At 41.2% G+C, this 23,331-nt stretch overlaps 1 protein-coding gene across 1 annotated transcript; it reads right to left on the bottom strand.

Moving 5' to 3' along the window:
* Positions 1–619: 619 nt before the first annotated feature.
* LOC306875336 (myosin heavy chain, fast skeletal muscle) lies at positions 620–12,432 on the bottom strand (the record flags this gene model as incomplete). Its single annotated transcript, XM_079425831.1, has 39 exons — positions 620–637; positions 773–904; positions 1,004–1,099; positions 1,186–1,290; positions 1,373–1,543; positions 1,673–1,798; positions 1,891–2,094; positions 2,212–2,520; positions 2,721–2,845; positions 2,936–3,101; positions 3,184–3,367; positions 3,459–3,655; positions 3,768–3,886; positions 3,965–4,091; positions 4,165–4,554; positions 4,684–4,774; positions 4,861–5,006; positions 5,105–5,281; positions 5,365–5,607; positions 5,693–5,948; positions 6,037–6,173; positions 7,429–7,552; positions 7,668–7,785; positions 7,866–7,953; positions 8,034–8,104; positions 8,725–9,031; positions 9,107–9,277; positions 9,364–9,513; positions 9,638–9,756; positions 9,839–9,977; positions 10,157–10,260; positions 10,344–10,442; positions 10,543–10,606; positions 10,708–10,800; positions 10,889–11,003; positions 11,107–11,134; positions 11,727–11,883; positions 11,963–12,106; positions 12,232–12,432. The coding sequence occupies 39 exons, from the start codon at positions 12,430–12,432 to the stop codon at positions 620–622; spliced, it is 5,811 nt and encodes a 1,936-aa protein (XP_079281957.1).
* Positions 12,433–23,331: the final 10,899 nt, after the last annotated feature.

The raw sequence follows: 23,331 nt of genomic DNA, 5'->3' as shown, positions 1-23,331 counted from the left end.
ATTGCTCTCCTTTTCTGTGTCCTAATTGTGGTTTGAGCTTTGGCACTTTGAACCTTGAATATACCGATTTGAAAATTGAAAGGTGATTTATTGTGTTCAATTGGTTTCTCTCTATGTTGATGTGTTTTTTCTTTTTCTTTTTATTTTGAAAGTTTATGAATTTTCTAACTCATATCTATGTGGTATGTGGCTATTTAGATACATAGGCCTTTGTAAGTTTCTTGACTGACTTGACAAGGTTGGTTTGACTAAATGACAGTGACCCTGTCTGGCACCCCAGCAATTAAATGAAAAATTATTATAATTTAGTCAACCAAAACTAGGAAACATTACAATATGATCCATTTCAAGACACATCTCTTATACAAGCACTAAACCACAACTGTCCACAACACCAGGACTGTGTACTACAAATATTGTTGGTTCTTATGATAAATAGCTAAGCCTCTTTGAATAAAAGTATCAGTTGAATTAATACATATAAATAAATGTTTTAAATAAGTTTTATATGGTTGACAAAAAAGGACAGCATAGAAATTGTAATTAATTTTATTGGACACACATGAAAACCTAGCACAAGTCATATTGTATGCTTGCTTGTAGGTGTGGTGTCTTCAATTCATTCTTCATCCTTACTCTAGAAAATGCAGAAAATAAAAATTTTGTTGAACATTTTTTTAACGTTACATATAAACTCTAGCTTTGCAGAGAACAGCTTGATGTCATCAAGCATTTATTGTGTAGTTTTACAACTACTATATGCATTTGTTACCTTCCCAGCCTCACGGCTCTTGGCTCTCAGCTTGTTGACCTGGGACTCTGCGATGTCAGCACGCTCCTGAGCCTCCTCCAGCTCATGCTGTACCTTCCTGTACCTGGACAGATGAGTGTTGGCCTGCTCCTCCTGTTAGGATGAGATATCCAACCCCTTTCAGAGCACTCATAACACTGAATATATTGAATAGAAAATGTCAAAAGCAATCACTCGAGACATTTGACTTACAGCTTCTTCAGCCTGGCGCTTGTAGGCCTTCACTTTCAGCTGCAGCTTGTCTACCAGATCCTGCAGCCGGGTCACGTTCTTCTTGTCTTCCTCAGTCTTTGGGTTTAAATATTATTGATGGTCTTGGGTAAACTATGTATATTATAATGAAATGTAAGTTTCTAAATCCTGTTTAGTTTTACCTGGTAGGTGAGCTCCTTCACTCTCCTTTCATATTTGCGCACTCCTTTCACAGCATCTGCACCACGTCTTTGTTCACCTTCAACTTCAGCCTCCAACTCGCGCACCTTCAGTAGAGAGTCATGTTGTCACCTGTCAAATCTATGCCATAGCCAGTTCATCCAATACTGTATTTAGCTTGTAATTTACCCTGGACTCCAATTTTTGGAGTTGTTTCTTTCCACCCTTCATGGCCAGATTCTCAGCCTCATCCAGACGGTGCTGCAGGTCTTTGACAGTCACCTCCAGGTTTTTCTTCATCCTCTCCAGGTGAGCACTAGTGTCCTGCTCCTTCTTCAGCTCCTCAGCCATCATGGCAGCCTGAAATATAAGCCAATGAAAATGAACTAGACAATATGGACATGAAGGTTCCCTTTGCTACTACATGCAGATAAACAAAGTCAAATAACTGTTTAATTTAGAATAAAGAAACAGAAAGTAAACACTCACATCAGTGATGGCCTTCTTGGCCTTCTCCTCTGCATTTCTGGCCTCCTGGACTGCATCATCCACCTCACCTTGAACCTGGACCAGATCAGCCTCCAGCTTCTTCTTGGTGTTAATAAGACTTGTATTCTGTGGGATTTAAGCAGTTAGTTTAGTGTACATTGAACGAAAACTCTGTTATCTTATAACCTGTGTTTGCTGCAAGTAGGGTTTTTCAGTACTTGTGAGTGCAGCAGTCCCACACGCTCGCTGGCATCCACCAGCTCCTGCTCTGCCACTTTGCGGCCTCTCTCTGTTTGCTCCATTGCAGCTCTCAGCTCCTCAATCTCTGCTTGCATCAGGTTATTCCTGCGCTCCACCATGGCCACCTGCTCCTTCATGTCCTCCTGTCCTCTGAGAGCTTCATCAAGGTGCAGTTGGGCATCCTGTGGCAATGTTCTTTCTTTGTTATTTGCATGTCATGATTTGTTTAATTCATGTATCATATTCATATTATCAAATATTTTAGATGTGTTGTAGTTCCTCATTTTATAGAAAGATACCTTGAGTTGACCTTGGACGTTTCTGAGCTGTTTCTGGGCCTCAGCAGCCTGGCGGTTGGCATGACTCAGCTGGATCTCCATCTCATTTAGATCTCCCTCCATCTTCTTCTTGACTCTCAGGGCATCATTTCTGCTTCTGACCTCAGAGTCCAGAGTGCTCTGCATGGAATCGATCACTCTTTGGCTGTTCCTCTTGATCTGTTCCATCTCCTCGTCCTTCTCACCAAGCTTCCTGTCAATCTCACTCTTCACCTGGTTCAGCTCCAGCTGGACACGAAGAATCTTGGACTCTTCATGCTCCAGGGTGCCCTACAAAAACAAATATTAATTTTGATTTAAATTTGAGTTTTATACATTTTGTAATACATACATTTATGAATACTTAAAAAGAAAATAATTAACTGAAATGCTGTTTTTTATTTCAGGTTTGAACCACTCCATATTCAATGTTTTAATATTATTAAAAGCAATTTTATTGTAATGCTCATATTTTAGCAAAGGAATGGCACCTCAGCTTCTTCAAGTGCAGTCTGGATCTCTGATTTCTCAGACTCTACTGTCTTCTTGGCTTTCTCTAACTCATGAATGCTCTTTCCAGTCTCTCCAAGCTGCTCAGTGAGGTCAGAAATCTCCTCTAAAGAGTTTAAAAAGCAAAATTGTAAAATGTTCTGTTTTAATACATCTTTTCTTACATCCTTGGTGTACAAATAAAAGTGACACTTACGTTGCAGATTCTTATTCTCCCTCTTCAGGGTCTCGAGCTGGTCAAGCGCTTCCTCATAGGAGTTTTTCATTTTGAAGAGCTCAGTGCTGAGAGAACGAGCTTCTTTCTGAGCACCTTCTAGTTCAGCCTGCCCTTCATCATACTTCTGTTTCCACTCTGCTAGGACCTGAAGAAAATGGTAGACATTGTTAATTAGCCAAGTCCATGGTTCAAGATTTAGATTTAAAGATTATCTACATCCTTCTTACCTTGTCAAAGTTTCTCTGCTTCTTGTCAAGGTTGGCAGCCAATGCATTTGCCCTTTCCACATCAATCATGAGGTCCTCTACTTCACCCTGCAGTCTCTGTTTGGTCTTTTCCAGAGAGGCACACTTGGAGTTCACTGCCTCAATGGATTCTTCAGCATCCTGCAGATGCTGGGCAAGCTTTTTCCTGAAGAAAGTGATATGAAATGATGAAATCGTCCTAATATTTGAGATATTAAATGTAGGGTGCTTGAGACATTGTTGTTTGTTGTATTTACTTGGCTTCCTCAAGCTCCTCAGTGCGTTGGATGGCATCAGTCTCATATTTGGTTCTCCACTGAGCCACCTCACTGTTGGCCTTAGACATTCCCCGCTGGAGTTCAGCTTTGGCCTCCTGCTCCTCCTCATACTGCTCTCTGAGCAAATCACAGTCATGGCGGGCAGACTGAACCGCATGGGCCAGAGCATTCTTGGCCTGTAAGGCAGCATATTTTGGGCTTTCCAACAGTCCAAATCTTTACAATCATATAGATTATCAAAACTTAATTTTCAAAATTAAATAACTAATTAATTTTTTATAATTCTACCTTGACTTCTTCCTCAATATGCCTTTTGAGTTCCTCAATTTGCTGAGTATAAGCCTGTTTTCCTCTAGTTAGCTGTGAAACAAGTGCTTCTTTCTCTTCCAGTTGTCGGCTAAATTCACCTTGGAATCACATTAGAAATATTACTATGAAATGGTTTTAAGGTTTTTACGTGTGTAATTTTATTTGCCATGCCTTACCATTTTCAGTCTGAAGTCTTGCACGTTGTGCATTCATGTCATTCAGCTGACGAACATTTTCATCACTCTTGGTCTTAATTTCACTCAACTGGTCTTCCAGGGTACGGCACATCTTCTCTAAATTAGCCTTAAAAGGTACAGGGTCATATAGAGATGTTTGTAAAGATATTTTATATTTAATGATTCTCTGTTGACATTACCTTTGCTTTAGCCACAGCCTCCATGTTGCTTGTCAAGTCATCAATCTCCATCTTGTATTCACTCTTCTCCTTTTCCAGCTTCTGCTTGACCCGCTGGAGGTTGTCGATCTGTTCTCCAAGTTCAGCCACACTGTCTGCCTGCTTCTTTCTGAGAGCTGCAGCTGTAGCTTCATGTTGCAAGGTAGACTCTTCCAGATCACGACGCAACTTCTGGAATTCGGCCTCACGCTTCTTATTCATCTCAATCTGGGCAGCAGTGGCACCTCCAGCTTCCTCAAGCCTCTCGCTGATCTCTTCAAGTTCCCTGGAGAGATCAGCTCTCTGCTTCTCCACTTTAGCACGAGCAGCTCGCTCTGCCTCAATTTCCTCTTCCAGCTCTTCGATACGTGCCTAATTGAGGGAAATAAAATGTTGTAAAATTTCATAATTTACGTTAATGTAATGAAATAATGAAATGTATAATGCCCAACTATCCAAACATTCACAGTTTCACATAGAAAAGATTAGGGTTAGCATTACCTGAAGTTCTTTGATCTTCTTCTGAAGCTGTACTCCCAAAGACTGTTCATCCTCAATCTTGCTGAGAAGCTGACTTATCTCAAAGTCCTTCCTGTTTTTAAAGTATTGTTTTGTAGATCATGCCAAATACTTATTTTGTGTATTTGTGTACAATTAAAATATTTAATATCCACTCACTTTTTGATCTTCTCATCTGATTGTTGTTTTTCATTCTCCAGGTCCATTATGGACTCCTGGGCCAGTTTCAGATCACCCTCAAGCTTTCTCTTGGCTCTCTCAAGGTCCATACGGAGCTTCTTCTCTTGTTCCAGTGAGCCCTCAAGCTATTGTGACAGAAACATATCATTGATAAAATATCAATTAGCAACAAGATTAATTTCCCATTGACTCTTATAACTTATTCTCATGCTGAATATCTTACATCGTCCACTTGCTGCTCAAGCTTTGTCTTAGCTTTAGTCAGAGTGTTGACTTTGTCTTCCTCTGCCTGAAGGTCATCAAGAGTCTGCTGGTGTGCCTCTTGGAGGGCTTTTTTCTCTTTGGTCAGCTTGGCAATGCTCTCATCCTGAGAGGCCATCTCCTCAGTCAGGTTTTTCACCTAAATGGAAGCATTGGTTATTGGTTTCATTCTCATGAGCCTGAATCACAATCAGCAGTGTGATGATGTCAAAAAACACTGACTTTATTTTCTGTAGCATGTTTCTCCTTCTCCACTTTGGCCAAGGTGAGCTCAAGGTCATCAATGTCTTTCTTCAGCTCGGAGCATTCATCTTCCAGTTTCCTCTTCTTGGCAGTCAGTTCAGCATTGATTTCCTCTTCATCCTCCAGTCTCTCGTTTGTCTCTTTGAGTTTGGCCTCGAGCTGGATCTTGCTTTTGATGAGCCCTTCACATCTCTCCTCAGCATCAGAGAGGTTTTCAGATTCCTGTTCATTGACATGGATATAGTTAATGAATTATTTTCATAGCTGTAGGATCCATATTAGGATCAGTAAAAGCTGAAATACTCACAGCTGTTACTTGCAGCTGAAGGTCATTTTTCTCCTGAAGAAGTGAAACCATTTTCTCCTCAAGCTCCTTCTTTTTAGCTAATGCCTTTGCCAGATCCTCCTTCATTTTTTCATAGTTTTCCTTCATGGCTGCCATTTCTTTCTCGGTCTCTGCACTCTTCAGTAGAGGCTTGATCTTGAAGTAGAGCTTCATCCATGGCCAATGTTTGACATTCATGAATGAACGGATGTTGTATTGGATGGAATAAATTGATTCTCTGTGTAAATTGTAATCAGTAAATCAGTCATTATCAATCTGTGGTGCTAAGCGGTTGGTTTCCTAACAGTTTTGTACATTGATTTTACCTCCTCTCCATCATTTTGACAAACTCTTTCCTCATGACGTATCCACGGCACAAAGCCTGAGTCATGGTAACCAGCGTTGCTAGTTTCTCATCTCTCATCTCCTCAAGAGTACCCAGCAGACCAGCTTTGAAGAACACCTACAAGAATGTTTAGAACATTTTAAGTGGCACAGTGTTGAAGAAGCCAAGTAATCCTAATCAATTTAAATGTGACCTGGGTTGAGGCAGTCACATGCAAGCTTCACTGAATATCATCAAATAAGTATTTTATTCAAAAGTGTGCATATTTGGAGAAATATTTATGTCATTACACAAATTTACTTTACATAGTTTGGAATCATTATTTCTATATTCCTTATCTACTTAATTATTTGATCTGGTTAAAACTAGCTGCTTCCATTGCTGTTTGTCTGTGTTTGTGTAAGGTCGTAAGGTTTATTTTTTTTTATTTTTTTATTTTTTTCTAATAAGTTGGTCAAACTTTATCTTAAGGTCAAATTCTTGCTACTAACAAACCATTATCTACGACTTTTGCCTCAAACTCCTAATGTGCTGTTTATTAATAGTTAGTAAGGTAGCTTTTAGAGTGGATCGCAGGGAAAACAAAAGGTGGTGGGATATATTTCTACACGAATGAAAGTTGGTGTTCAGAGTTGGTGCTCTTCTCTGAAGAACAGTGCCTCTAAATTAGGAGAGCACATCTTCTTCAGAGAAGATGTGCTCTAAATTAGGAGAGCACATCTTCTCTGAAGAAGATGTGCTCTCCTAATTTAGAGGCGCTCTTCACAAACCTTGTTCGTTATTGTGAATGTTTACGTCACTCCAGACACACATTGTCTTTTATAACCAGTCCAAAATCAGGCTAACAAAGGAGATCAGAGTGGCTAAAAAAAAGTTACTCTGAAAAGTGTGTGTGTGTGTGTGTTGGGGGGGAGCGTATTCAGCCAAGGACCCGGCATTGGTTTGGATAAATCTGAGGAACATCACCAAGTACGAGGTACCACCCCCACAGTCTGTGGAGAATCAACTGGCTGACTGTCTGAATGTGTTTTATTATTCTGATCCTCACTTCACCCATTTACCTACCACCCTGCATCCACCTCCCTGCCTCCACCACCATTCGACCTGCACTGAAGGTCTTTGTACAGGACATGAACAAGGTATTCAGAAAACAGAAGACTAGGAAAGCTTCAGGTCCAGATGGTGTTTCACCGGCCTGTCATTGCTGACCTAGACCTTAGGGTCAAAATGTTATGTTTTTGATAATTATTATTTTTAAGAGCAGTAGTGTCATTGTGTTGATTTTTGTTTATTGCCAATGATTGTGTAGTGTGGGATTAAGATTAGTTTTCACTGGATTATACCATGTAGTAAAATTTACTGAGTAGCTCACCTTGGTGTGTCCAAACTTGTATTGGGTGTGGTCAACATCAATAGAGCCCAAGAGTTTCTCTGAAGCCTTTTTGTTGTCAATAAACTGTCCCTCAGGGATAACACTAGCATTTAATACTTTGTATCTAGAGGACATTCATAGGAGAGTCACATTCTTTGAAAATACAAAAACATATTCTTAAAAAGGTGACGATAAGGTGGTGCATCATCTGCAATTAGGAGGTTCCAAAAAGTCTTTACCTCTGCTTGAAGTCACCATATAGGATTCTGCTGGGGAAACCCTTCCTGCAGATTCTGATACCCTCCAGCACACCATTACACCTGAGCTGGTGGATAACCAGGAAGTTCTCCATCAGACCTGCAATGCAAGTATTCTTAATGTTTGAGAAAATATTGCCAAAACTCTAATCCATTTTAGTCTTTGATGATCAAGTTTACCTGGAGTCTTAGACTCATTAGGAATCAAGCAGCGCACAAAATGAGGGTGAGTGCTCCTCAGGTTAGTCATCAGCTTACCCAAGTTCTCCTGTGGAAATATTTATGAGACTACTTCAGGCTTTAATAGAGATGTTCACATGTTTCATTAAAATAGAGATTCATGTTCACCCTAAAAAGTGCAGACACAGTCTGGAAGGAGCCACCCTTCTTCTTGCCTTTCTTTCCACCGCCGCCTTCAGCTGTTTATAGAATTGAAAGAAGTTATTATTATTATTGACTTTATGTTGCTTTACATTATGCTGTTCAACAGATTGATATCTGATAATGACAAATACCACTGTCTGTCAATACATCTCTGTAATTAACTTGCATAGGGGGGAAGTCGTGGCCTAATGGTTAGAGAGTTGGACTTGTAATCCAAAGGTTGCGGGTTCGAGTCTCGGGCCGGCAGGGATTGTAGGTGGGGGGAGTGAATGTCCAGCGCTCTCCCCACCCTCAATACCACGACTGAGGTGCCCTTGAGCAAGGCAACGAACCCCCAACTGCTCCCCGGGCGCTGCAGCATAAATGGCTGCCCACTGCTCCGGGTGTGTGTTCACGGTGTGTGTGTGTTCACTGCTGTGTGTGTGCACGTTGGATGGGTTAAATGCAGAGCACGAATTCCGAGTATGGGTCACCATACTTGGCAGTATGTCACTTCACTTTTTAGATGGTAGTATTTTTGTGAAATTTTAGAATCTGTGAGTGTTACACTCAGATAACATTATTTTTGTTTTTGAATAAGTGGGTGTCTCTTAGTTTATTTTGCACATAATTTAAATGTAAAAATTTGGAGAACCAGAAATGCAGATATTAGTACCTTCAGCAGCTCCATGCGCGGCGTACAAGAAGGCCAGCACTTTTAGCGATGACTTTTGGTAAAGTTGCACAACGGAGTCGTTCAGTGGATCCTTGTTCTTGTCCAACCAGCCAACAATGTTGTAGTCCACAGTGCCGGCGTAGTGCACCAAAGAGAAGTGGGCCTCTGCCTTACCTTTGGCAGGCTTAGGCTTCTGGAAAGCTGCACATTTGCCCAGATGCTGATCATGCAGCTTGTTTTTGAAGCTTGTGTCTGTAGCCTTGGGGAACATGCACTCCTCTTCAAGGATGGAGAAGATGCCCATTGGCTGTTGAAGAAATGTTCACACTCAAGTACAGGCACAATGTGAATAGTACATTTAATTTACTGAATGCCCTCTTACCTTCTCAATAAGCTCAATGCAGGCAGCCAAGTCCATACCAAAGTCAATGAACTCCCAATCAATGCCTTCTTTCTTGTACTCCTCTTGCTCCAGAACAAACATGTGGTGGTTGAAGAACTGTTGCAGCTTTTCATTTGTGAAGTTGATGCAAAGCTGCTCCAAGCTGTTGAACTGATAATTCAACAGAGGCAAGATCATACTGCTGACTGTTATCTTTTATATCTTGAATCTTACAGAGATTAATGACTGATGCTCACATCAAAGATCTCAAATCCAGCAATGTCCAGCACTCCAATGAAGAACTGTCTAGACTGCTTGGTGTCCAACATTTCATTGATACGGACGACCATCCACAAGAACATTTTCTCATAGACAGACTTGCAGAGAGCCGAGACTGCATTGTTCACCTGAGAAATTTAAAGGTCAGTGTAATTGACATTAGACTTTTTTTTGTTCAATAATAAATGTGTTTTATGAATGTCTATGGGACATTTCTGTGTTTTTTCATCTATTGAGTAGGTAAGCGATCACCTGTGGTACTGTCTGGCCTTTGGTCACCATCTCGTTCCCGACCTTCACTCTGGGGAAGCACAGAGCTTTCAGCATGTCAGCAGAGTTGATGCCCATGAGGTAGGCGATTTTATCGGCCACTGAAAAAGAACAGTTTTATGCATTACTTTCACTAATGAAGTCAATGTTCGCATGCTGATTTGTGTTAGTAATACACCCTACCCTCAGTGCCATCAGGTTCAGCCTGCTCCTCTCTCTGCTTCTGTTTGAACTTCATGTTCCCATGATGCATCACAGCACCTGTCAGCTTGTAGATGCTGATTTTCTCATCAGCAGTGAAGCCCAGAATATCTATGGCAGTCTTTTTACACCGACCAAAATAAAACACGTAATGCATTAATATTCATTTTATATTGCATGCCATGCAGTATTTACACCAGTTCATGCTATTGTTCTTCTTTTTAATTTATTGTCAGTAACATTGCTTGTAATCTGAAAATACTACTAATACTACTAATAAAACCTGATTTGTCCACTTACATCTGTGGCAATGAACTCCTCCACATCATTGATGCTCTTGACAGTGATCTCACCCTGGCTGATCATTGGATAGTCATAAGGGTTGGTGGTGATGAGCAGGGCCTCTGTAAAGCGTTGATGTGCAGCATGTTAACAGTGCTCTTAAACAATGAAATAACTGAAGCACACAATCCTGTAGATTTCTCACCGAGCAGCTCTGGCTTGTGTCCAGTCATGAGCTGGTAGAAGATGTGGTAACTCCTCTCAGCTGACAGCTGAAATGTCACTCTCGACTTTTCCAGCAGATCTGTAAAAAGTGGTAAAAAAAGACATTGAGTTCAATTGAATAATCCACTTGTTAGTCTCCAAATAAAAACAATATTAGGCTTAAAACAGTGTTGACTCACAAGTTTCAATATCAGCTGAGGCCAGTTTTCCAGTGGTGCCAAAGTGAATCCTGATGAATTTACCCTACAGAGATTGAAATCATTTACAAAAGCTCAACTGTTTGGCAATTTTGAAATTGTGAATGATGTTGTACAATGTTATAATGATTCATAAGTCCAACTTACAAAACGAGAGGAGTTATCGTTCCTCACAGTCTTGGCATTACCATAAGCCTCCAGCAGAGGGTTGGCTGCCACGATTTGGTCCTCCAGTGATCCCTAATGTTTTTGTAGGGCAGTAGATAGGTATGATGTGAAGCACAATTACTGTAATCAATAACACTGTCTAGAATAGGTGTTCACTAACCTGCATTTTTCCAGCGACCGGCTCCGCCTTCTTCGGTCCAGACATTGCACCAACAGTTGCAAAGTACTGAATGACACGTTTTGTGTTCACAGTCTTTCCTGCACCAGATTCTCCACTGGAGATTAATACAAGATCATAATTTAGTCATAAAGCTTTGATGAATTTATGTATATAATTAAAAAGCTTTAGGATATTCCATCAGAACAATATTTACTCACGTAATCAGGACAGACTGGTTCTCACGATCTGAAAATAAATAATGGAATGTAATAGGATTTCCACGATAGGTAGAACTCTATTTTGTTTGTTTGTTTTTTGCATTTACACCTTAATAGGTGTATGATAACCTTAATATTTTATTTATATTGATTCATGTAAGTTCATATAGAAGAGGTTTGGTACCATAGGTGTGTGTGTGTGTGTGTGTGTGTGTGTGTGTGTGTGTGTGTGTGAAGTAAACCTAAGTAGTGCTTCTTATAAAGCACTTACCAAATTAATGCATTCTTTAACTTTAGAGAGAGAAGATTTGCATCTGTTAAAAACCTCATCTACGGATGGTTTACAAGCCAGTTTCTAACTAAAGATTAAAAAAAAAAACATCAGCCCTCTTTTATTCAAACTAATTAAACTATTATCTGTTTTTTTAACAGTGAATAAAATAAAATTGCATACATTCTATTTGTATTTAGTTTATTGATATAGCTCACAACAACAATTCATAGACTATGAATCATACAGCAATACTTCACACTAGTTATTGTAAAGTGCATTGTCTCTTTTAGTGTAAAGTGTGTCTTTTTATCCCTCATGTATTGACACACTTCCAGAATCCACTTACCAGTGAGCATGAACTGGTAGGCGTTGTCAGAGATGGAGAAGATGTGAGGTGGGGCTTCAATCCTCTTTTTGCCTCTGTATCCAGCCACAACAACTGCGTCGTACACTGGGAGCCACTTGTAGGGATTGACAGTGACGCAAAACAAACCAGAGTAGGTCTGAAACAGAGATAGATAGTCCGGTTTTACAAAGCTGCTGCCCCATCCTAGGAATAAAACGCAATTGACTTAGACTTACGTAGATCATCCATGCTGCGTAACGCTCTTTGAGGTTATACAGCACACAAGGTTCATTGAGGTGGGTCATCATGGCCATGTCCTCAATTTTGTCAAACTTGGGAGGATTCATGGGGTGGATATCATCTTCTTTTACCGTGACTGTCTGTAATGACCATTGATCAGTAATCAGGAGGCATATGATACTTTTTGTACACATATTTGTACAATGTTTTACTGGACACTACAGCACAGTAACATATGAAATCGTTGTTTATCCATGATACTTACTTTCCCACAGTGAGTTTTGACGGTAGCTTTGCCACCCTCTCTGCTAACAAGAGTACCCTTCAGGTACATCTCATCTGCATCCGCCACGAAGAATGCCGTTTTGGCATCAAAAGGGGTGTTCTGAGCCTCGATTCTCTCTTTTTCTGTCTTCCGGAGGTAAATGGCCGCAGGGCCAAAACACTCCATTTCACCATCTCCCATGATGCCACTTCACTATGGAGCAGAACTGGCATTACAATGTTGACAAACTTAATTTGGTTCCATTTTTAACTTTAGTTGAATGTTTTTCTTAGTTAGAAAGAGTTTTCTTAGAATCTTCTTTAACTTTTAACTAATATGTTGTGCATTAAATTATTGTTCATTTACTAAAACCAAATAGAGAAACTTCCAGAAAGATGCCACTGTATTGTCAGCATTATTTGGCAACATTGGCTTACATTATTAGCACTTTACCTTGTACAATGCTCAAGGCTCAGAGAAATATCAGCTGTCAAGTTCAGGATTCTGTAACAAAACAACAGTAAACATAAAAAAAGAGTATCACATTGTGTTTTATCTATACATGTTAGCGTATATATGCTAATGTATGATTTCAAATATAGACTGTCTTCTGAATTTGTGGATGAGTGGCATATCTTACCTACCTTCGATGGCCACTGTGCTACAAACAGTGGCTGCCATTTATATAGTGTTGTTACTGAACAGTCAGCAGAACTGTCCAGCTTGATTTGGTCATGTAATTCTACTTGGTGTTTGGTAATGTAACTCTGTCCTAGTGGAAAATAGAATTCAAATTGCAATTCTTTTTCCCCGCATTTTTTCTTTCTTTTTTTTTTTTTTTGGTTCGCTATAGCATGCAAGTCTTTTTTTTTTATCTTTTACCTAATCTAAAAAACAATTTATATTCATAATATTGTAATGTTAAGGTGTTTTCATCTTAAATAAATAGCATACTTATAGATTTGGATTATGTTCTTATATTGTTTATAATGTTTTACAATCCATACTTTATGTAGGTTGTACTGTTCTTGTTTATGTAATGTTTAATTTTATATAACAGGTGTTATTTCAATGTAGCATCCATAAAATGAATATAACTTGGCACAGAGGAGCAACTTGATTTGGATGTGGAGAAGTAGTCAGCTGTCACTGGGATTGAGTTTCAGGGGTGAGAGCAAGATCAAGAAAAGCTGATGACTAATAGCTTTTATTTTTAATAAAGGTAATATAAAAAATATATTTTCTCAACAATTTTTTCAACAACTGTTAAATATTGATTGCTATTGCTAAATCACCCCAATGTCATACACCATACTGACCTTTGTGTTGCCAAATAAATTCCTGTCTTTGTTTTTGGACATTTAGTGTCCATATTATTTCCTCTTCAAAGTCAAGATAAAGTCATGTTTGCACATAATGTCTACTTTTCACACATATTACTTAAATTTTTTATTTTATTGTGCGCAATATATTTAGTTTAATCTCAAGCATGTGAGCCGAGATGGTCCTCTTGACCAATTTGAGAAGTTTGGTAAGCAGGACCTTTAAAACCTATAAGATTTATTACCAGCGATGTAACAGTCCTTCCAAAAGGAAATATCATCTCTGGCAGATTTTTTTTATTGGCCAATTAAACCACAGTGGTCATTGCAATATTGTTTCATGGTGATATTATGATTCCCTTCCAGGAACTCGAGCTGCGTCGACGACACTACGGGAACGCCTTCAGCGTGACCGCACTCTGAACTAGAGTGTAATCTGTCCAATGGATGTCATAGGCGGGTGACGTCACCGACCGTGAAGCATTAAAGCACGTGCGGTGGAGCCGGCGTTTGCTTTTTGTCATTCAGCAACCGCTACTCTGTCTATGTATCTGTCGATTTGTGTTGTGAGTCTTATTTAGTGTTGTTTGTCCTGGCACAATCACTTGAAATAGGCTCCAGCAATATGTCCCATACGGAAATCTAATATATGACATATATGTCCCTATATCAGTAGCGATGTTGTCATATATGTTACATATAAGGCAATATATTATTATCACATATATCCATCTTCTGGATATATGTATGTGTATGTTTATAACATATATGAAATTCCCATAGTAAAATTTGTATATAGACATATATTTAAAGTATGTATATGGTTAATTTGTATATGGTATTACATGTTATGACCATATATGTTAACAATATATATTCAAATGGTATATTGTATTATATGATATGACCATATATGTTAACAATATATATAAAAATGTATATGGTACAATGTGTTTTTACCATTTGTTAACAATATATATTTATATATGCAAGTTTATTAGTCATATATGCCTAAAAGATACAGCTCATTGTAAATCATAACAAAATCACTTTTTGCTTAACTTTATTCTTTGTTTCAGTTCAGTTTTCTGGGGAAAAAGTAGAGGGGGGTGGGTTTGATGGGGGCACTTAATTTAACTGTTCATATGCGCTCTCATCGTTGCAATTATCGTGATTGTACTAAACGCAATTCATTATACACTGTTAAAAAAAAAAAAGTTGAGCCAACTTAAAATAAGAATAATAAGTTGAGAGAACTCAGTTCAAAGTCTGCTAAAAGCTGGTTGCCTTAATTTTAAGTTGGCTCAACAATTTTTATTTTATTTTTATTTTTTTGTACGTGTGCGAATCAGCGCGATTGTGCGTAAACGTCACAATACCGCTTCTGCAGAAATTTAGGAAAACAGAAATCTAGGAAAACAGAAATCTAGGAAAGCTTCAGGACCAGACGGTATTTCACCTGCCTGTCTAAAAGTCTGTGCTGACCAATTGGCCCCCATCTTTACACAAATCTTCAACAGATCTCTGGAGCTGTGTGACGTTCCCTGCTGCTTCAAACGCTCCACCATCATTCCCGTCCCCAAAAAGCCCAAAATCACTGGACTTAATGACTACAGACCTGTCGCACTCACGTCTGTGGTCATGAAGTCACTTGAGAGACTGGTCCTGGCCTACCTGAAGGACATCACTAGACCCTTGCTGGATCCTCTTCAGTTTGCCTATAGAGCAAACAGGTCTGTGGATGACGCTGTCAATATGGGACTGCATTACATCCTGCAACACCTCGACAAACCTGGGAATTATGCAAGGATCTTATTTGTGGACTTCAGCTCGGCCTTCAATACCATCATACCTGACCTTCTCTCACACAAACTAAGACAGCTCTCTCTGCCCTCCTCCATCTGTCAGTGGATCACCAGATTCCTGACAGACAGGCAGCAGCTAGTGAGGCTGGGCAAATTCACATCCAGGACTCTCACCATCAGCACTGGCGCCCCTCAGGGTTGCGTTCTCTCCCCACTGCTCTTCTCCCTCTACACGAATGACTGCACATCAAAGGACCCCTCTGTCAAGCTCCTGAAGTTTGCGGACGACACTACAGTCATAGGCCTCATCAAGGACGGTGACGAGTCTGCTTACAGACAGGAAGTTGAGCAGCTGGCTGTCTGGTGCAGTCTTAACAACCTGGAGCTGAACACGCTCAAAAATGTGGAGATGATAGTGGACTTCAGGAGAAACCCCCCTGCTCTCCCCCCACTCACCATCATGAACAGCACTGTGACTTCAGTAGAGTCATTCAGATTCCTGGGAACCACCATCTCCCAGGACCTGAAGTGGGACAATCACATTGACTCTATTGCGAAAAAGGCCCAGCAGAGGCTGTATTTCCTCCACCAGCTAAGGAAATTCAACCTGCCTCAGGAGCTGCTGAAACAGTTCTACTCTGCAATCATCGAGTCTGTCCTATGTTCTTCTATAACTGTTTGGTTTGGTTCAGCTACCAAAACAGACATCAGAAGACTACAACGGACAGTTAGGACTGCTGAGAGAATTATCGGTGCCCCTCTGCCCAGCCTCCAAGAACTTTACACCTCCAGAGTGAGGAAAAGGGCTAAGAAAGTCACTCTGGACCCCTCACACCCAGCTCACTCTCTCTTTGTACTGTTGCCCTCTGGACGGCGCTACAGATCACTGAGCACCAGAACAGCCAGACACAAGAACAGTTTTTTCCCCCAGGCCGTATCCCACCTGAACAACACACAACACACCCCGGTACTGTACATCTGTAAATAACCCATCAAACCTTCATCTGTACATATGACACATGCACGTTCACAGTTCTGTCTATGGTCATGTCTCTTTTTCTGTATATTTTTATTTTTATTACTGTTTTTATTCTTAATTATTGTATATTCTCTTCATTAGTGTTCTTTATCACCTTAATTATATGTTGTCGGCACTATGTTTGTACTTTCTGTACTGGAACCTCATAACACCAAGACAAATTCCTTGTGTGTGCAAACACACTTGGCAATAAAGCTCTTTCTGATTCTTCTGCGCATGAGCCAAAATTCAAACACACACACACACACCGGCACTAACGGCAGAGTCTGAGCATTGACTGCAGCTAAACACAGTTGTCTACGTTAAGATGTTTTTCTTAGCAAGTGGAAGGAAAACAAATGTGCCAGCACCTTCACATAATGTTTATACAACAATGATTTTATTGACGGGCACGAAGACAGACCAACATGTGGAGCACTGGATGAAACACCCTTGAATGAGCTGCAGCGGTGCAGGTAATTTACACTGATTTACTCCACGCTTTATTAAAATTCTAATGTTACATAGAAACTGAGTGTTTTATGATTGTTTTGGACTGCAAGAGCCTCTGTCCCTATACAGATCAGTTTCAAATATTCCCTGTCAGTGTTTTAAATATGATGTTATGGTTAACGTTGCAGCTGCATTGATGTGTTTTGCCATTTGCTCGCGTTAAAGTTAATTTTAACTATACTACTGGATAGAGATACTGTAAGCTCATTGTTTACACTGGATAAGCAATGCAACATTTGAAAATTAATTAAAGCTCTCTGAAAAAAGTAATGGAGCAAAATTACGTTATAATGTTTATCTCTGAGATGTAGTCTAGTCTATAAAGTTGCACAAATCAAGAAAATATGATCATATTACTCCAATTTTACAGTCTCTGCTCTGGTTACCTATTAAGTTCCGTATCATTTACAAATTATTATTACTTGCCTATAAGGCCCTAAATGGTTTAGCACCTGCGTACCTAACTTGTCTTCTACCACGCTATAATCCAACCCGCTCTCTAAGGTCGCAAATCTCTGGACTTTTGGTAGTACCTAGGATAGCAAAGTCCACTAAAGGAGGTAGAGCTTTTTCACATTTGGCTCCCAAACTCTGGAATAGCTTTCCTGATAACGTTCGGGGTTCAGACACACTCTCTCTGTTTAAATCTAGATTAAAGACACATCTCTTTAGCCAAGCATTCACATAATGCATCTTATAATCTTGTACTGCAGTTATATCTGATCAGACGTACATTATTATTATTCTTTAGCTTGGGTTGAACAATTCATTTTTGCTTAGATGGAACAGCAGCTACGCTAATCATGTCTCTGCTTGTCTCTCCGTTTCCGCCGGAAGCTAGGAATTACAGAACTTCAGTCTGGATCCAACCATTACATGATCTGAGATGACTGAACACCTGAGATGGAGGATCAGCGCCAGGAGATGACCTATGTGGCCCTGATCGTAGGCGGAGGCCAGACACCTGGATGAGCACCAGAGACAAATCCCCATTGAGGACCCCGCCACTTAGACAGCCATCGGGAAAGACCACTGGAACCAGCTGAGCCCATTCAATCTGACTTGCTGCAGTTTGGAATTGAACTGCTGGTTCGTCTGGCCAGAGGAGTACTGGCCCCCCAACTGAGCCTGGTTTCTCTCAAGGTTTTTTCTCCATTCTGTCACCGATGGAGTTTTGGTTTCTTGCCGCTGTCGCCTCTGGCTTGCTTAGTTGGGGACGCTTCATTTCCAGCGATATCATCGACCTGATTGCAAAGACACTATTTAAACTTATTGACACATTATTTTCCTTTTTTGATATTGTGCAGTTGCTTTGACACAATTTGCATTGTAAAAAGCGCTATATAAAAAAAAAAAAAAAAGGTGACAAAAACTCAGATACAAGCACATTGAATTCATACAGTACTGTCTTGGTTATATTGCAAGAGACATGTCTGTGATGGGTGCATAAAGCACGTACATGTGCATATTAAATAAAGGTACAGTACACTAAAAGATGTGACTTTAGGTTTTTGAAAATATGGTTAACCTACGGTAGTCAATTTTGTTCATATCTTTGCTGATAATTATGCTTTTCTTGTTTGTGTCCCTTAATCAGTCCAGAAATTCTCAGAAAATAGAAGTGGAGGCTGAACCTGCAAATTGTGGATGGCAGTGATGTGAATGATGGAGCATCTACCCAGAAAAGGTTACATATTTTACTGAAACCAAAACTAACATCTGCAATATACTGTACATGCAAACAAATCAACTACCCTTTTTAATTTATTTTCTCCAGAACGATGCCCTCATTAGTTATTATAAAACATCTACTGTTTATTTGTCATTGAAAACTTGGGTTAATATAGTATAATTCTTAGATATTAATATTAATATAGTATAAGTCTCTAGAGGCATTTTATTTGCATGGACATGTAGGCTGTGCTTTGTTGCTGTTCTGTCTTGTCCTTCCTACCCCCCTGGGGAAGTCGTGGCCTAATGGTTAGAGAGTCGGACTTGTAATCCGAAGGTTGCGGGTTCGAGTCTCCGGCTGGCAGGAATTGTAGGTGGGGGGAGTGAATGTCCAGCGCTCTCTCCACCCTCAATACCACGACTAAATAACATCATTAATCCAGTCATTGTGCCTCTGCATGAGCAACACAGGCTTGATTTCAACTTCATGGACGACAATGCCCCAGCTCATCGAGGTTGCATCATCAGGGAATGGCTGCTGGAGGTTGGGGTACCTCAAATGGAGTGGCCTGCACGTTTTCTACACCTGAATCCCATAGAAAACCTCGTAGAAAAAGTCGTTGTGCAGAGGGTCGTAATCCTGCACCCCAGAACCTCAGTGACCTGAGGGCAGCCCTTTAAGAAGAGTGGGATGCCATGCCTCATGCCACATTTTTTGTTGTGGTATACCCACCACTGCTTTTAGCTTTTGTTTCAATAAATTCTTTGAGATTAAAATAATTACCACTCCATGCTTCTTCTTAAATGCCCTACTTTTATATAATATCACTGTAGCATGAACTGTTTACATTTTTCATACATTTCAGCTGAAAGTCAAATATCCCTAACTTTTTGTGAGTAGTGTATTTCTCATATGTAGTTAACACTTTAAGACATAGGCACAGTTCTAATTTAAAAACAAAATTAAACTGGTACAGTGTTGGATTGCAAGACTTAAACAGATTAAATGTATATATTTTAACACCATATTGACTAAAATCAAGTTTAGTTTACTGTACGACCCAACACTACCAATGTTAAAATTGTTTTTAAATGTTGAGCACTTCCTGAAATACATATAGGGTTCAGACAATTAGATTTTTAATATTATACATTTAAGTGTCAATGTAATTCTGGGCCTAGTAAATCAATTTATTGTTATTATATTATAAAAACCTAACTTTTACTAATTTCGTCCAGATGCAGTGATCCAGAAATTTATTTCTTTCACCGGGGGCCTCTTCGGGATGGCAATAAACCAAAAACTACCCAAGCTGTGGGAATTCAAATCTGTAGACCTTTAGCTGAACCACTACAATTGGTTGATGTTCTGTTTCTTATTCCTGTTCAGTGTTTTGATCAGTTATATATGTAAATGTTTCTTTTTTTTCTTTCTTTTTGATTGTGCAGCTCAATAAGATTGTTTAATTTGTTAAAGATTGTTCTAATTAAATAAAGACTTGAAATAGATGTTACTTTTTGTAGCTTATTGCACCATTTAACATTTTAGGCTTAAGGCATGAAATGTGCAATGCACTGCAACTTTGTAGATGCATACAACCTGTATTAAAAGATAATTTTAAAGATCAAAGATCACATATTAAAATATCAAATATATGAAACTATTTATTTCATAATTAAAATATTGTCATATATAAGTGACACGTCACATACATGTAAATAATTTGTATGCATATATGTCATATATGTCATATAATTTGTTTAAAACGCATAATTACAAAAGACATATATCTCACATATGTTAATAATTATATACATTCCATATATGGCAATAAATGTATTATACATACATAAACATATATTTTTGTATGGGGTAGACTTATATGTCAATATATGAAATTGTCCCATTTTCTAATATGATTCATATATGAATAGGGCATATATAAAACATGTATTGCTTATAAGGGTATTTCGTATATGCACATATATTACATTTCCATATGGGGTACAAGCACTGGGGCGATAGCAGATCGCATTACGGGCTGTGTGTTCCTCCCTGCACACGTTATATCACTGCTGGGGATACACGCAGTCTGTGTGTGGTCTGCTTGAGAGCAGAGCATGCAGATTCAGCTTTCGAGGGAGCTGACTGCCCGTTTTGTGAGCTTTTTTCTTTGCTTATGCCTGCTCTCTGAAGGCTCTCTTTGAAAAAGAAAAAGAGGAGTGAGTTTTCACTAGCGTTGAAGGAAGACGGGTGAGCCCCTGTCTTCTTCCCTTCCCTAGACCTGTCCTCCTCCGAGGAGGTGGACACGTCAATGAAACAGTGTTGCACAAGCATATTATGAATGAGAACGGAGCATGTCAACTCTAAAAAAAAAAAAGAAAAAGAAAAGGGGCTGATTGTGCTTCTCCCCGGTGTACATCTCGCATTCCCGCCGCTGCTGAGGCACGGCGGCGAGTGAGATGGTGGGGATCGCAACATGGATCTGGCGAACGGGTTGGAGACGGGTTCGCCCTATCTCCTCCTGCATTCCCTAGATCTAGCGCTCTCTCTCTCGTGGAAGCCCGCATGTGCGGTTCTTCCTCTTTGAGTGAGAGCTCGCTGTTGCTGCGTGCATTATGTATTCTCATACATATCAGAGCAATGCCCCGGGTGGAACAGACGCTCGCGAGCTATCTGTCCCGTTGCGTGGCGTTGTCTCTGAAGGCTCGCGGCTGCAGGTCAGGCTGGTGCGTGTCTGCACGCCATGGCAGTATTACAGACGCACCAAGCTGACGTACCTGCTTAGAAAGCTGGATGAGGGATGGGGCTCAATTTGACTGGACTATAAGCTGATCTTTGAGCTCCCTAGAAACGCTGTCTGTGGTTGACCCTATCTGACATGGAGTAGATAGGATCTTCCTCATGGACGCCCCGCTTGCGCCTTCTGGCCTGTTCGGCGACGCCGTCATTTCCATCGTCGACAGGTACCAAGAGGCCTGTATACAGGCGGCGGTGTTTCAGCGGTTTCTCCCTCGCTTATCTCTAGCTCAGGGGACTGCTGGGTGGGAGCAGCCCTCGCCGCGTGCCAGCCCCTCTTCAGAGAGGCACAAAACAGAGCGTGGCTACTCGTACCCCACCGAGGTGGGGCCATGGTGGTAAACGCTAAGGCTAAGCCGGATCTGCAGACCGTTCTTAAGTCTAAGGGGTCCTCGGCCAAGAAGCCCTACGGGCGTAAGGCTCCGGGCTTATAAGGGCAGACCCCTCTGGGGCAGAGCGGGTGTCCGTCTCCCCCCAGTGCCCTCGGGAGACCAGTCTGCCAACCCTGCCGGGGTTCCAGGGCGCAGCTGGCTCCAGCAAGCAATGTTCTCAGTCTCTTCCGCCCCGAAGTTTAGCGGAGCTGAGAAGCTCGCCTCCCCTGCGGGGGTCTCTAGAGCCCTTGGTGCCAGCAGCTCTGAGTACATCAGAGGCCAGTCTCGAGAGACTGGTTCCCTTAGTAGACCATTTATGCAGCGTGGAAACTACTGCCAAATGGATCTCATTGGGTCCTGCGTACTGTAGAGAAAGGCCTTTGTATTCAGTTCGTCGCTCCACCACCGCCTTTCACCGGGGTGATTCCCACGTGCGTGGGCCCCCAGCAGGCTCTGATCATGGAACAGGAATTAGACACTCTCTTGCGGAAGGAGGCCATCGATGTGGTCCCTCCTCATGGAAGAGAGACCGGGTTCTACAGCCGGTACTTCATTGTTCCAAAGAAGGATGGTAGATCTGCGTCAGTTTAACCGCTCAGTCATGTGACTGAAGTTCAGGGTGCTTACACTCTTCAGTCGTGTCTGGGACTGGTTTGTCACGATAGATCTAAGGACGCATATTTCACATCTCCATCCTTCCCTCTCACGGGAGGTTCCTGAGGTTTGCTTTTGGGGGCAAAGCTTACCAATATCGTGTTCTTCTCATTGGCCTTGCACTCTCACACCGCACTTTTACATCAACGATTGGTTGATTCTAGCTCGATCAGAGCAGGTGGCGATTCGGCATCGAGATGTCGTTATCGCGCACATGAAGGGGTTGAGACTGAACGCCAAGAAAGTGTGCTTTCTCCAGTATAGAGAACCACTTATCTAGGCGTGGTGTGGGATTCGACCACGATGCAGGCACGTATGTCTCCTGCTCGGATCGAGTCGATCCTCACCTCAGTCAAGAGAGTGAAAGAGGGCCAGTCACTCACTGTCAAGCAGTTTCATAACTGCAGGGGCTCATGGCAGCTGCATCCAACGTGATATATTTTGGCCTGCTGTACATGAGGCCCCTACAGTGGTGGCTCAAGACCAAGGGGTTCTCCCCGAGGGGAAACCCGCTTCGCATGATCAAGGTCACGCGGCGATGCCTACGTGCCTTTGACATGTGGAGCCAAGCTTGGTTCTTAACTCAGGGCCCAGGGCTGGGAGCTCCTTGTCGCCGTGTAAAGCTAGCAACGGACACATCCCTCACCGGTTGGGGAGCGGTCATGAGTGGCCACCCTGCCCGCGGTCTGTGGAGCGGTTGCCACCTAATGTGGCATATCAATTGTTTGGGAATGCACTCAAGCACTTTCTCCCAGACCTAAGAGATCACCATGTGTTGGTGCGCACCCGACAGCACAGGGGTGGTCTCTTACATCAACCACCGGGGAGGTCTGCGTTCGCGCCCCGTATACGGCTGGCGCATCAAATCCTTGTGTGGTCCCAGGCTAACTTCGCTCGCTGAGAGCCGTACTATATCCCTGGGTATTTCAGGGAGCAGACATCCTGT

This window comes from Barbus barbus (genome assembly GCF_936440315.1).
Source record: "Barbus barbus genome assembly, chromosome: 9".
Lineage (NCBI taxonomy): Eukaryota > Metazoa > Chordata > Actinopteri > Cypriniformes > Cyprinidae > Barbus > Barbus barbus.
Note: the sequence above shows the minus strand (reverse complement) of the source record. Positions and strands in the feature narration are given on the sequence as shown.